Source organism: Pseudonaja textilis, chromosome 1, assembly GCF_049901715.1.
Source record: "Pseudonaja textilis isolate UNSWEBS1 chromosome 1, rPseTex1.2, whole genome shotgun sequence".
NCBI classification, from domain to species: Eukaryota; Metazoa; Chordata; class Lepidosauria; order Squamata; family Elapidae; genus Pseudonaja; species Pseudonaja textilis.
In genome coordinates this window covers 139,002,418-139,018,268 of record NC_141990.1, presented here as the reverse complement: position 1 = coordinate 139,018,268, position 15,851 = coordinate 139,002,418, and the positions used below count along the sequence as shown (strand labels likewise).

The 15,851-nt window shown below is 40.7% G+C and overlaps 1 protein-coding gene across 28 annotated transcripts in view; it reads left to right on the top strand.

Moving 5' to 3' along the window:
• Window positions 1–714: 714 nt before the first annotated feature.
• PUM2 (pumilio RNA binding family member 2) overlaps window positions 715–15,851 on the top strand; it is a 71,116-nt gene continuing 55,979 nt past the window's right edge. For 18 of the 28 annotated variants that reach the window (XM_087917776.1, XM_087917767.1, XM_087917737.1 and 15 more), the window contains exons 1-2: window positions 715–1,022; window positions 10,566–10,634. In XM_087917776.1, coding sequence (XP_087773902.1) covers window positions 756–1,022; window positions 10,566–10,634 — 336 coding nt within the window. In that variant the 5' untranslated portion in view covers window positions 715–755. Of the gene's footprint in view, window positions 1,023–1,151; window positions 1,511–10,565; window positions 10,635–15,851 lie in introns of those variants that run through there. The other 10 variants (XM_026695339.2, XM_026695345.2, XM_026695337.2 and 7 more) reach the window with 3 other exon arrangements.

Genomic DNA, 15,851 nt, shown 5'->3' with positions numbered 1-15,851 from the left:
GTACAGGATCTCCTGCTTGAACAGAGGGCTGGACTAGAAGACCTCCAGGGTCCCCTCCAGCTCCATTTTGATTCTGATCCTGAATTACTTCTGCATTTCCATTCTTGAAAAGTGCGCCGAGAAAAACGATTGAAGATGCCACGATTCTAAAATGGGCGTGAGAAATAAATGAACACGGCACAAAAACCAAATGGGCGGAGGGAGGGAGAAGAGGGGTCATCCGGTGTGCTGCAGGTGACCTTGACTGCGGACTGCTGATGAAGCCTGTCCCTTCGCAGGTGTTCAAGGCAACGTAGCGGTTTTGCGTGCCTGTTTTCCGAGGAAAGGTCCAATTCATTCAGAACACTCGATGAAAAGGCAGCTTTGCCTTTGGCGCGGCTTTGCCTTTTGACGCCCTTTCCCTTTGCAGCGGCATCCCACTTTAAAACCGACTGTAATCAAAGGCCGGAAGTCTCCTTAGTACCTTATGACGACTCGCACTCTTCGCTTGAACGGGTCTGGGCTTTGTTTGGGTGTATTACCCCCACCCCACCCCCGGCGGCGTGCGTCCGTCCGTCGTACGCACGCGCAAAAGCGGACGCCAAGCGAGCGCTTCACGCTTCGGAGAAACGCGCCGAGACGCACGCACGCCCGCGCGCCCGCGCTGTCAAGTCAAGCCGTCCTACCGTCCCTCCCTTGTGCCGGCGTCCGCCGATGGGTTGGCGGCGCGCATGCGCACTCGTGGGCAGCTGCTGCCGCCGCCGCCGCCGCCGCGTATGTCCGTCCCTCTCTTTCTGTCTTTCACTCGCCATGTTGTGAGCTTTCTTCCCGTTGACAACGACGGTGGCGGCGGCAGAGGTGGAGGAGGAGGTGGTGGTGGTGGAGGAGGAGGAGGAGGAGGGGGAGGGGCGGTGGCAGGAAGGCAAGGGTGGCAGGGAGGGGGCAATTGGATCGTTGTTGGCAAGAGTCTTCCGGGAGGAAGAGGGAGCCCCCTCCTTTCCGTGTCCGTTACAACAAACAGCGCTGCCCGCTCCCCCCAGCTCGTGAGTATCCGGCCGTGGGAGAGGAGGAGGAGGAGGAGGGGGGAGATGGAACGGAGGGGCAGCGCGCGAGGGAGGAGCAAAAGGGTAAACACCCCCCCCCGCCCCACCCCCACCACCCGCGCGCGCCTTTCCATTCCCCACACACGGCGCTTCACCCACGTTCTTTTGTTTCGGTCCCGGGGAAAGAGCGGCTGCAGCTGCAGCTGCCCGAGGCCTTGACGGGGTGGTTTGGCGCACGTCGCAGCCTCGCCTCCAACCTCCCTCCCCTCCCCTCCCTCCCTCCTTTGTGTTGCGGGGAAGTAGTAGGCCTCGTTAAGGCAGGCCCGGGCTGGCCGAAGCGAGGAGGAAGCCGTGTAAAAGGGGAGGTGGAGCGGGGTGGGTGGGGGGTGTGCAGCCGCCGCCGCCGCCGAGAGAAGAAAGGAGACGGGTCCGTGTGGGTGTGGTGGTTGGAACGAGCCACTATGGTGTTAGTAGGAACGTTTGACCGGGTGGGTTTGTTTCCGTTTCTCTCTCTCTCTCTCTCTCTCTCTTTGTTGTTATGGCTGCGTTTCGGGCGAGGAGGAGTCGGATAGAAGGTGGCTCGGACCGCGGCTTGTTTAGAAACGGGGAGGGGGAGAGAATGGTGGCTGGCGGATCTCTTTTTGTGGGGGGGGGAAGGGCCGTTTGGGGAGGAAAGGGGGGGTTATTTTCGTTGGGAGCTTCAGCTCTTCCAACCCTTCGGGGTGTCCCCCCCAAAAAAAATATTGAGGAGGATGCGTGGGGCAAAAGGAGAGGGGGGGAGGAGACAGCGTTGGACCGAGCAGACGTCGTTTGCAGAAAGGAGTGCTTGAGGGCCTGTTCTTCGGTGAGGGGGAATCAAGCGACAGAGGGGAAGGGAGGGAGGGATGGGGGTCTCCGAAGATTTACCCTGGATCGGTCGCGAATAAAGTACTTATACTGCCTTTGTTTCGGAGACGGGATTTGTCTCTGCGGACTCGCGGCGCTTCCCCTCCCCGGCAAGCGTTCACGTTGGGGTGCTAAAATGTCAAGCATGGGTCTTTTGACCAGGGAATCGGAAAGGTAAACTGATCGCTTGCTTTCATTGTATAAGTAGTCTGTTGTTAATCTTAATTAGGGTGAATGAATGCATGGGGGGCGGAACAGTGCTAGAAGAGGGGAGGCAATAGTCAGAATTCGCTTCTGCTTGAAAATTGGTGAAAGTATTTTAAAGGTAATCCGAGTTGCAAATAGAGAATATGGTTTGTTTGCCACTTTGAAATAATAAACTTTCCTTTGGACCTGCTTCTTTCTAGGATCAAATTATTCTTGGGAAGAAAATACAGATTCAAATCGAAGGGTTCAAAGAGACAATTTAGCTATTAATTTAGACGTGATTCTACTTAGTTCCATTCTCTGTATGGTGCTGTATATTGCAACGGTAAGAAGTCATCTTACTGATGACTTCGTGAGTTAGGTTCGCAGAACTTATTAGGCTACAGTATTGGCTGGTGATTATAGTTCAGTATGTTGTGCTAATATATTGTGTTTGGTGGTGAGCACCCCATTCTTACAGAACTTTTGAAGGCTGAGGTGAAATGAAATGTGTAAGAACAGTTTGTTTTGATGCTTGTGGGGAGAATCTCTGGAAAGTGCAACCAGATATTATGAATGATACAACAAGGGTCAACAAACAGGAAATAGTGTGGGGAAATTGTGTACTGTGGTTTTTAGGGTGTAACAAGATACTCAGTAAAAAAAAAAAAAGTCCTTCAACTATGCCTTGGTTAAAAAAAAGATATTCTAATATATTTGTGAAGCATAGTCATGATTTAAGCAAGGCAGATAAGCATATATTTCACTGCAATTTTAAATTAAATCTGAGTGATGTGTGAATAAAGCAACTAGCAAAAAATGTTTAAAAGTTTAGATAAATATAGTTCTGAATAGCATTTTCCTTTTTGTGTCTTTAGAGTAGTAAATACTTTTGTAGGATATATATAGTTCAAATGACAATAAATTTAGTTTTAATTAATGTTGCAATCAGAAAAAAAAAACTATTTTTTTCAGATTTTTTGATGTACTTTTCACTATATATTGAATAATGTAATTCAGGTTATTTAAAATGGTTAGTTTAAATAGTACACATTATTGTACATTTTACTGAAGAATCTAGATTATCGTTGCAGGTACAAGCCACTGGGCCAGTGGCATACATTTGTTCACCCCCAAACCTATAGGGTTTGTCTGTGTCAAAAAACATAGCTTAAGAGATTCTTCATGATCCAGTAAAATTGAATATTCATTAACAAAAACAAACTAAAACACTTTGTAGATTAAATCTAGAAATAACATTGAGAGTCAGCCTCCTCTACTTTCTGTATAGAGTTCTTTGTAGAGAAAAAGCATTTGAAAAGGTATGTCCAATGAATGCCCCTTCCCAAATATTCTGTTCTGCACTATTCTGGCTCTTATTTTACCTTATTTATGTATCAAATTTATGGACTGTCGTCTTACTCAAAACAACTTCTTGGGGGATGGAACGGAAGGGAGATTTGGGAGGGGAGGTGCTACTCTACATTCAAAGTAATTTTACACTCCAGCGTGTGTTGACAAACTATTTTTAAGAAACACTCCTTAACACAAACTCATGGGAATAAAAGAATGGCCCAGCTTCAATAGCTATATTTTCTGTGTACTAAGTCTAGGACTCAAGGGGAGAAAGCATGTTTAAAAACTTCAACCCACAGCCTATAATGCAACCCACAGCCTATTATAGCTCACATTAATCACATCTTTGCAGTCATTGTTTATATTATTCAAGACCTAGAAAGAGATAGTGTTCTAGTGGCAGTGGAATCCTTTTTTCCTCATAGTGTGTAACAATGCCTGTGAATCAACAAAGATTGCATTTGCTAGTGCTAGTCCAAAACAACATTGGACATTAGATTATGTCCTCTTGTACCATACATATACTTACTAGCTTTGGTTTTTTTAATCATGGTGCACAGATAAAAGGAAGAAGACTCATATAGCTTTTTAAAATTGGAATTACCACATTGAAAATGCATGTCCCTGCTCAGTTCAGAAGAGAAAAGAAATTGTGAAGTACAGGGGACTTAAACAGGCAAAGAAAACAGCAAATGGACAAGTAACTTTTAGTAGCTTACTTGCTTGATCAATATCATTGAAAAGAAAACTGAACTAATTGATTAAAACCCATACTATAAATATCAGGAGGCAAGTTTCCATGTGGTTGAACATGATGGACATATAAATACCAGGCATATGTTGCTCAGGCTGACAATCTAATCATGTATACTACAATCATGTGAATTGTAGAAGAAGCCCTTCTGAAAATTTCTTCATCACAGAGTGGGTCTTTCAGTTCTGTATGGAACTAAGTGTGATGTAGATCATGAGGAGAGCAAAATATAAACTGAGGAAAGAACAGTGTTCAGCAGTTGCATGGTTCTAGGATGCACAGTGGATTATTTTTTGGTCAAGAAATTAGAGGTAAATGAAATGAATGAAGTCGCCAATATTCATCAATGGTATTTAAAGCCTGTAAAGGCAATCCTTGATTTACTACCATGTGTTTAGTGGCCATTTGAAATTACAATAGCACTGAAAAAGTGACTTGTGACCGTTTATCACACTTAACAACCTTGCAGTATCCTTGTGGGTCATATGATCAAAATTTGGACACTTGGCAATTGGCAAGTATTCATGACAGTTGCAGTATCCCAGGGTCATGTGATCATCTTTGGTGACCTGTTAAGCAAAGTAAATGAAGCTAGATTCACTTAACAACCACATCATTAGATTAACAACCGCCGTGAATCACTTAACTGTAGCAACAAGGGTCATAAAATAGGGCAAAACTCACTTAACAATGAGCTTCTTTAGCAACATAAATTTTGGCTCAATTGTGGTTGTAAGTCAAGAACTACCTGTAATAGATATGGCCATATACCTTTCCTGTTTGTAGAGCTGATAGCGGTATGCAGTTAAATTATAGATTGGTCTGTTTCTTACAGGCCTGGTTTTGGTGCTGTAAGGCAAATGAGGACAATGAGTGTTGAGCCTGCAGCTATAATTATTAGAGCGGAAGACATTACTTTTTTCACCAGAAAGTCCACCTATGTTGAAAGGCATCTTTTATAGTTGAAGGATAATTTCCTCTGATGAGGATAGGAACATTAATGAAGTTGTTTGGAGAAAAGGTGATATCCATAAATGGGTGAAGGGCTTGAGAATAGGGGATAATTACAAGTAGTTCTCAACTTACGATCCTAATTCAGCCCAACATTTATGTTGCTAAGTGAGACATTTGTTAAGTGAGCTTGCCACATTTTATGCCTTTTCTTGCAACAGTTCTTAAGAGAATCACTGCAGTTAAATTAGTAATATGGTTGTTAAGTAAATCTGGCTTCCCCATTGACTCCACTTGTTAGAAGGTCACAAAAGGGATCACATGACTTTGGGACACTGCAACCGTCATAGATGTGAGTCAGTTATCAAGCATCAAATGTAAATCATGTGACCAGGGGATACCGCAAAGATTGCAGTGTGGAAAATGGTCATAATTCACTTTTTGAGTGCTAGTAACCTCATACAATCACTAAACTAACTGTTGTAAGTTGAGGACCACGTTTAAAGCATTTTAAAAACATTTTCAGCACTGTTTTTTCTAATTTTCTTACTTCCTGACCACAACATTCTATTCTCACCCCGCACCCAACATTTACTTATAGAATCTAGATTATTGGTTGAATATACAGGTAGTCCTGAACTTACAACAGTTTATTTAGTAACTGTTCAAAGTTATAATAACACTGAAAATAGTGACTTATGACCATTTTTCACACTTTATAACCATTGCAGCATCCTCATGGTCACATGATCAAAAATCAGACATTTGGCAACTGACACTTATTTATGATGGTTGCAGTATCCCAGAGTCATATGATGATCACCTTTTGTGATCTTCTGTCAAGCAAAGACAATGGGGAAACCAGATTCACTTAACTGTTTTACTAATTTAACAACTGCATTGATTCACTTAATATCTGTAACAAGAAAGGTTATAAAATGGGGCAAAACTCACTTAGCAACAAAAATTTGGGGCTCAATTGTAGTCATAAGTAGGAGACTAACTATATAGAGTCTCAAAGATTGGTGGTTAGAATTATAGGAAGAGAGTGCCTCAAAATAGTTCACAGTAGTTCAGTTCCTTCCTATGTTTTAAGTTTAGATTTTATCCATTGCAAGATATATTCCATTGGTTCCATCAGTAGAGTTTTCTTTCATATATGTGACTGTGAATCCAGAATAATATGACTGGTGGTATACTGCTCTTGGATGCTGAATTACACTGTTCCGGATTAATTGGGGCATAGAGTTGTGTGAAACTCATTAATAAAAGAAAACAACATACTCAAAAATTCCAAAATATTCTGTCCCTCCTCTGGATGCTTATTCTAGGTGAAACGATTTTTTGAAGTAAATCTTTCTACTGAAAGCTTGGGATACTTCAGCTCATTTCTGGTTCAAACAATTTACTTTCAAAAATCAACAAACTATATTTAGGAACAGCATGGTCTCTAGAGGAGGATCTGTTATGTTTCAGACTGCTCTATTCTTCAATGACTGAATTTTATATGTTTCTATTGGGCAGTAACTTCATTTTTTTTTTCCATATCCATGGAATTCATGAATTTGCCTTGTGCAAATTCATTGGCTTGAAGTTGTCCTACTAAAATGGAAGAATTTGAGAGAATACAGAAAATACCATAACTGTGATACTGCTAATACCTATACTGTAATTCATGTTTCAGCTTTTCATTGGCAGAACGATTCTGAGAATGTATTTTGCCCTCTATACTTTAATACTGTAATTTAACATAGATTTCATCTGGAGTATCTGCTGTTTTTATCCATTCCCACATTTTATAAATGTGAAGAATACTTTGAATTTTTCAGATATGCTGACTATGCTAGAGTTTTAAGAGTTTGTTGAATATTGTTAAAATAGAAGACAGCCCTTCTTTCAGGCAGATTGAAGCATGCGCAATCTCACATGAACCCAAAAATCTGAAGTGTGCAGATAGCCTGAGCCCCAAGTGATGTTTTTGTGAACCTCTGACAAAAATTGATGGAGCAAGTTCTCATTATGCCTTAGGACAGAACACTTTAAATGGTTTATCTTTTATACTGCTGTGAAAGGATGCAACTCTGAAACTGAAACTGTTTTGTCCTAAGCTTGCACACTCATATAAATTTTTGTAGGACTTGGTGATCTTATGAGATTATAACCATTTCCAATATTTTAAAATTAGAGAACTTTTTTAATGTTAGAAGTTGTTGCTGACCACTTTTATAGTAGAAATACATTAACAAGATTTATATGTATCATATGTTATTTGGTTCTGTGCCTGTTTGTTTAGTATAGCATTTGACTCATTGTTATTTTGAACTGGTTAATTCTAAATAGAAGAGAAGCTGGAGATGCATACTAGTTATAGCAGGACACTTAACAAGGTTATAGTGATGAATAGAAACCATTGTTAAATAAAACTCCTGAGTTTTCCCCACCATCTTCATGATAAGGAATTTGGATTAATTATAACTTAATTGTATTGTCTTTACCCTGTAGTTTTATAGAGACCTGGTCCCAAATCTCGGTTTCCATCTTACTCTTGTATGTTATTTTTTTTCCAAACTGATAACTATAGTTGAATGATAAAAAAAATAATGCTCCCCTTTTTATTTCAGTGCTGTCGCTGCACTCTTTTTAAGAATGTGTATGAGTGAAATCACACAATTTCAAATGGAGTACTAATTAGTTGTATAATAAGAATGCTACAGAATACTTAAAATTCAATACAGGTAGTCCTCGACTTATGACCACAATTCAGCCCAAAATTTCTGTTATTAAACGAGACATTTATTGAGAGTTTTTCCCCATTTTATGACCTTTCTTGCCTCAGTTGTTAAGTGAATCATTGCAGTTGATAAATTAGTAACCTTTTTATTAAGTGAATCTGGCTTCCCCATTGACTTTGCTTGTTGAAAGATTGAAAAAGATGACCACATGACCTTGGGACACAGCAACAGTCATCAGTATGAACCAGTTGCTAAGCATCTGAATTTTGATCACAATTAATGATCCTGTGGATGCTGCAAATGTCGTGAGTGAAAAATGGTCATAAGTCACTTTTTTTCAGTGCCATTATAACTTTGAACAGTCACTTAATGAAAGGCTGTAAATTGAGGACTACCTGTACTCAGATTATTTCAGAAAGTACATTCCAATTAAATAATACAAAGAAAAATTCTTTTAAAAGATTCATTTGCACAGGGAATACAATAGGAACTTCATAAGCAGTTCTCAAGCTTGAAGGTGATAGTGTCATAGAGCTGAATAGCTTGAGGGAAGCATGAATTCTGGCTTATATTAGAGAATTCTAAGAAAATAAAGCTCTTCTTGTTTACCAGAAGAAGGGGCCAATAGGAAAGATTTAACTTTACCTTTTCTAGTTAGAAGGCAGTGCTTAATGTTCTTTGCCATCTGGTGATAGCTAATTTCTTCCCAATCTTAGTTCTACCTTTTGCAGACTAAGAAAGGCGTTTCCTCTTTGGTACCATTTTCAGGACTAGGGTTTTTTAAAAAAAGGATGGAGGAAGGAAAATCCTTTTGGAAGTGCAGTGCAAGTGACAAGCAGACAGCCTAGCATCAGTACTCTGCTTCTTTGTCTCCGGTCAATGGAGAGTCAGTTGATGGAAAGTAGCTGTGTTAGCTGTAGTCAGGCCAAGAGAGTCTATTGGAGTAATCTTCTCTGATCCCCAATTCAGCAACGGGCCGAGAAGTCCCTCATGACTCCTCCCAGTTTTTTTGTATTTAGTCTGCTATCATCTTTGTATACTTCCTGCAAGAGTCAAATATTGACTGGCACTAGTTACAGAAGACCTACTTTCCCCTCCCATCAGAAGCAATAGAAACTCATACGGCTCAATACACCTGAGACTGACTTCAGAGAGGCACAGGCAGTTTGAGTAGTTGAGTAACATAGTTGGCTTCAGTTGTGGTGCCCTTTGATAGTCCTCCCCTTTCCAACAGGAGCTGGCAGATAAAGATGCAAATCCAGCTCCCATCCAGTGCTGGCTAATGGCTAGTGGTAGAGATTTCAGTTGTCTGCAATAAAAAGCCGCCTGCAGCTTCTAAATTAGAACAGGTACCTCTCCCCTCAGTGTCTTAAATGTCAAGATGAGAGTACTGAATTAGAGATGCTGCTTGCAGAGTATGTGGGCTCGGCTATAGCTTGGGCTAGTTAGGCCTAATGGACCTAGAATTATGGGAAAGTGCAGTTCCCAGTGGAGTCAGTGGCAGACTCTTGGGTGGATACAAACTGCAGTCTACCAAATATCAAGCAGAACAGTAGAGTTCTCGGTGCTGAATCATTTGTTGGACTGGTCCAAAGCAGTTCAGAGCTCACTTAAGTTTGAGGAGCCATCAACCATCCCTTTTCTTGTCTAAAGATCCTAGGGCAGTCTTTCTTAATAGGACCAAATAAATACTCACAGGAGTCCCTCTAGGAAAGGAGAGGTAAGAGAGATAGCAAAGTAACCAACAGAAAAAGCTCTTATCCAAACTCAACTTTGAATTCCTTAAATGGAAAAGAAAGCTTCTCACTAATACAGTGTGTGAGTGCGAGGTCTAGGAAATCAAATGGGCCAAAGGCTGCTTTTCAGAAAAGAATAGCTTTGTGATGAGGAAGATGGAAACACACTTTGGCACAAAGGTTCCAGAGGCTGTTCAAGTCAGATGCCTACAATGTGAAAGTCGAAAAGTTGGCAGTGTGCTACTGCTTACATTACTAAAAAGATCAGAGAGGTGCCAGGCACATTCACGCCAGACTGGGATTGCCTCTTCCTGATTCCCCCCGAAATAATTAGTAAGGAATGGGTGGAACTATTGAAGAAACAGAATTAGTGTCTTCCTTGTTTGACTAGTTTTATTTCCTGTCTGAGGAACATATGGACTGGATAAAAACTTGGAACAGAATTTGGGAGTGTACATGGGGCAGGAGCAAGTCCTTCTGCATAAGGATTTCATCTTTAGTTTAAATACAAAATTTAGTGAAATTGGATGTTTTGTATCAAAATGAGTATGTATCCTTGAAATGTTACTTGTTAGAATGGTTCATTCAGATTTTGGTTGTGCTGTATTTATTTATGTAGAAATTTCTCAATATAAACTCACTTAATGTTCTGTTTTTGTAGTTTGTATTATTTTTTAAATTCCATAACATTTGAATGTGGCAAATACTTATTCACAAAGTTTAATATTTATTTTGAAGACAAATAATACAATTTATAGGAAATGTTTTCATAAAAATAAGTGATAATGGAAACAATTAGTAAAAACTGTACATCATTGTTTGAAAATAAAATAATTCAGTTGTATCACCTGTACTACAATTCTGTGAAATCTGATATTGCATAACGTTTCATATAAAATCAATCAGTATTCTGTTTTAATTTATTTTTTCCTGTCTCTCTTAGGTTTGCTCTGTGGATGAAATGAATCATGAGTTTCAAGCTCTTGCATTAGAATCTCGGGGAATGGGAGAGGTAAATATTTAAAAATGCAATTTACAGAATATATATTTATATTTATTTGTTAATTGCAAATTTTAAGGCCTAGAAGTGTTATTCTATTTAGAATATATAATCATTCTCTCAAAACATAATTATTTAAATAATAATATACACAAAAGAGATCAATTTTAATGTAATTCTCATTTTTAAAAACTGAGTTTTTGCTTGTTCATAAAAGTTTAATTATTTCCTCAAGGGTTTTCAACTGATTAAAAAAATCAGTTTTTAAACATGCAAAAAAAGTAATCATCTTAATGTTTATTCTTTAACTGAAAACGCAAGGAAGAGAGGCTTCATGGAGTATCCAAATAATAGATGTATTTATTATAATACAGAGACTAACACTTGTTACATGCAATTTTTTTTTATTCTGCATGAGGTTGCAACAATTTTTTAAAAAACATTTTGGTGCATTACAGTGTTAATTATTCCCTGCATTTACAAATTCCATATTCATCTAAAAGAAACATTGCTTTGAGTTTAAGGGAATCCCTTTTTTTAAAAAAAAACAAAACAAGGCATAAACTTGCCAAAAATTCTACATTCTTCCAATTTTTCTTGTGCTGCCAACTAGAAGTGTCATCTCTCCCTGAAACTAATCCTGTATGAATCAGTATGAATTCTTCAACAGGTGCACATGTGATTCATTTGGTTTATGCATAAATGGTTTTGTACACTCCAAAAAGAATACATAACAAAATTTAATTGAATTAATAAACATTGACTATTGATTAAAAGTGCTTTAATTTAATTTATTTAATTTACATAAATTAATGCTATCTATGGGAGCGTGTATTTTGTATATATGAACGTACTCATGTACATGTACATGCAAAGAAGAGATGCATACACACATTCAAACCATTCTCTTAATATATAATGCTTCCTTATACAAACACACAATTACATATAGTCATGCAGAATAACTTTAAGCAGGTTAACCTGCTTTGACAGTTAACTCGCTGTCATCGTGGCGGGGGTGGGAGTTGTGGGGGGTGATTTTTTTTTATTTTTTCCAGATTTTGTTCTACTGTGCTTTATTAATTTATTTGATTCTTTTTGTTTTTATTTATTTTATTTTAAGTATGGTTTTACATTCTGTAAGCCACCTAGAGTCGCCATGGGTGAATAGAAGGCAATATATTATGCAAGCTCACTCAGCAATAAATCCCATTGTGTTCAGAGGTCATCAGCTGGGATGCTGGCCTTGCTCCTCTCTCATTCCTATTTCACATTGAGACCAAGAAACTTCAATGAAGAGCCTCTTTATTTACAGAGTCCCCATTCAATAATGGTCTTGCTTCCTCATTTACTGGAAAGTCTCTATTAAATAGAAGCATTTCGATGCTGAAAAAGTTGTGCATTGTTTATACATGCAAGAGAACAAGAGAATAGGGTTAGTATGTCTATCTCACGTTCTTCCTCTCCTCAGTTTCAGCCATGATATTCATTATTTGCACTTTTTTCATTAGCTTCTAAAAATGTTCTCTGCAGAAAGAGAAAGATAGGGCTAGCATATTCATCCCAGTTCCCTACCTGCCATTTCTCCTCTCTCCAGCTTTTATTTCAGTTTCTTTCATTACTTGTTTCTTTTACCAGTTAGCTTTCTATCAACAGTATCTCTGATTATTATCAGTAACGTGATAATAAATACCAATAGCAGGATAAAAACTCCCCCATCCATAAAAATCTTTATTTCAGTGCAAGAACAATAGCTTGAAAAAAAATTGTCTACCCGAGATAATTTGGGAAGTTCTTATGTAAAATAAGATGTTAAATGAAATATTCAAATTGTTGTAAATAACATTTATTAAAGTAGGGTTAAATTATTTTGGAATGAAAAACTGTATACAAACCTATCATTGTTTTCCCAAGTGATGTTACACTGATTCAAGAAAAAGAGTAAATATGAAGCAAAAGATTTGAAATAAATTCTATAAAAGTCTAGTTAAATAAGTTATATTGTCTTGCTTCTAAATTAGTTTTACGAGATGTATCTTGTCTTTGAATTGCTTTATTTATACATGCTACTTATATAGCCATTCATCTCACATCAGTTACTTTAGATGGTATAGAGAGGGTTATTTTAAAAAAGGAGCGCAATATATAATGTAAACAACCAAAATAATCTGAAATAATAGTAATATATGCCTACAGTCTAGAAAACATTCTATTTTCAATCTAGAGCAGCGGTTGCCAACCGGTGGGCCTTGAGAAAATTTTGGTGGGACGCATAGAAATCTCATCCCCAGAGCACCCCCCCAAAGCAATTAATCCAGGCTGCGCAGGAACACAAGGCTGTGCCGCCCACATGGCCCACAGGAACCCTCCTCGCCCACTCACTCCTTACCCAGCAAACTTGCCTGCTAAATTGCTATTTATCTTTTTTCCGACCATCATCTGTTCTGCTGTGCTGGGAGATTTACATTAGCTAGCAAGCAGGAAATGGTTGGATTTCTTGCTTTCTAGCTAAGCACCGCCAAACCTCCCTTATGACTGAAGGTTTGCTTGCAAGTAAATTCAGTGCAGACTCATGGCAAGCAAATTTGAGAGACTGAGCTAGCCGATGGCACTGAATGATTCTGTGAGCAACTCAATCTGCCTGCTTTGCCTGATTTTGGGTAAAAGCTGCTCTTTTTTAAATAAAAAAAAATCAATATTTACATGCATGGTGCGTTGTGAGTTAATTTTATGTGTTTGCTTGCAAGCAAATTTTATGTGACAGACTGAGCTAGCCGATGGCAGATAGATAGATCACTGAATGAATCTGTGATTCTGTGAGCAACTCAATCTGCCTGCCTGCTTTGTCTGATTTTGAGTAAAAGTTGCTCTTTTTTTTATAAAAAATTCAATATTTATATAAATATTTATAATATTTACATGCAAGCCATGCCCAGCCAGTCACATGACCACCAAGCCACACCCAGAAATTAGGCCATGCCCACAGAACCAGTTAGTGGTCCCTGGGATCTAAAGTTATGAGTTTGGTGGTCCCTGAGGTGCAAAAGGTTGGTGACCCCGATATAGAGCAAAACAAATAAATCTGCCAGTAGGACTGATTTCATCTCCCAGTCCAAGTGTCTGAGGGAACTGTCCATGTTTTTAATGCCTTATGAAAGATCAAAAGCTTTGGGGGTCTTCTGTGTATCTGGGAGGACACCACTCCATAGTACAGGTCCTAGACCAGGGGTGTCCAACCTTTCACCTTCCCTGGGCCACATTAGAAGATGAAAATTTGGTTTGGGCCGCACATAAAATAAAATAACAGTAACGATACCTGATCATCCCAAAAAAACATAGAAAACATAGTTAACATATTATATTTATTTGGAAATGAAGTTAGTGAGATGTTTTTATTATGTATTATTAATTATTTATTAAAAATTATTTATTTTTTATCACGTTTTTTTTATCACAGTTTTTATCACAGTTTATTTTCCGGCCAAATTTTGCGGGGGGGGGGGGAGAAAGCTCGCCCTCCTCACGCCTACCTCTCCTCCTGCAAATGGCCCAGCTGGATGAGGCAGGACTGGAAGGCAGAAGCAGCAGCAGCAGCGGCGGGGGCAGAAGCCTTCCCCGCCACCGCTGCCGCTTCTGCCCTCGTTGCCGCTGCCCCCGCCGCCGCTTCTGCCCGCCGCCGCTTCTGCCCCGCTGCCGCTTCTTCCTCTGCCACCGCTGCTGCTTCTGCCCCGCCGCTGCTGCCCCTGCCGCCGCTTCTGCCCCCGCGCTGCTTCTTCCCCGCCACGGTTGCTGCTTCTGCCCCGCCGCTTCCTCCACCGCCGCCCTTCTGCCCCGCTGGGGCGGCGGGGGCAAAAGCAGCAGTGGTGGCGAGGGAAGACGCGGCGGGGGGGCAGAAGCGGCGGCAGCGGGGGAAGCGGCGGCGGGGGCAGAAGCAGCAGCCGTGGCGGGGGAAGAAGCGGCGGCGGTGGGGGCAGCAGCGGCAGCGGCGGGGGCAGAAGCGGCGGCGGTGCCGCTGGCGGCAACAGCAGGAGGTGGCGCTCTGATGGTGCCCGTCTTTTCTCTTGCTGCTTGGCCTGGCGCTCGCCTCGCCCCGCCTCGCGCCTGCCTCTCCTCCTCCTCCTTGCTGGCTCTGGCACGAAGGTTGGAGTGGGCACTGGGCCGCATTACAAGGCGACCTGGGCCGCATGCGGCCCATGGGCCGCGGGTTGGACAAGCCTGTCCTAGACAGACAAGGTATAACTTTTTAAGTTCTACAATATGACATTTCCTAATAGAGTGGATCTGGAGCATCTGTTTCTGCTGGCTGCTGTGAGGTGAACAGAAACATAGATGGTCCCAAAAGAACTCTATACCATGGAAAGCTTTGTAGGTGGCAATCAGAATCTTGAGTTGCATCCTGAAGCCCATTGAAAGCCACTGCAACTCACAGAGCAGAGATGTCATATGGATATTTAATAGCGCATCCTACACTGCCTGTCCCACTGCATTCTGGACCAGTTGCAGCTTCTGAATGCTCTCTAAATGCAGTCCTATGTAGAATGCGTTATAGAAATCCAGCTGGGACTGGAGGGGAGGTCTAATGCTTGAGTTACTACAAGTAAAGCCTCCCAGGCAGACTACCACAATAGCGGCCTATCTCAATAAAATATAATTTTAGTCTTCCTGTGGAGTTCGTTTTCTGGTCTGGTCTTTGTAATGGGGCTAACAGAAAATGGCTCAAAAACTATAGCCATTTGCTTTTACTAGGTTTTGCTAAGGCCTGTTCTTCCCCATTCAGATTCCCAAAGCTCAAGACATTGAGACAGAACTTTGTTAACATGACTTTGTTGGCATGGGACAGAGATGTGTATTTGTTATCATCAGCATACTGATGATATTGTACTTTGCCCCATGCCAGAGGGTGACCTCTTCCGGTGGTGTCCAGTAGTTGTTAAGTAACAGAAAGGAGAAAGCAAAGCAGGGGCCTCTGGCTTGATCACCCACTTGCCAACATTGTTGGAAGTGGCCTGGGGAAAAGGAGGAAAAACACAATTTGCTGCTTTGCCATTAAATAGTTTGAGTTTGCTAAACTACATAACGTACTTACCGGACTATAAAGCGCATCAGAATATACGTCGCACCCAGTAAATTTTAAAAGAAAAAAATATTTTTACATATATTAGCCGCACCAGACTATTAACCGCAGATATATATGCATCAAGTGCACCAAAAACTACTGGTAGCGTCGTC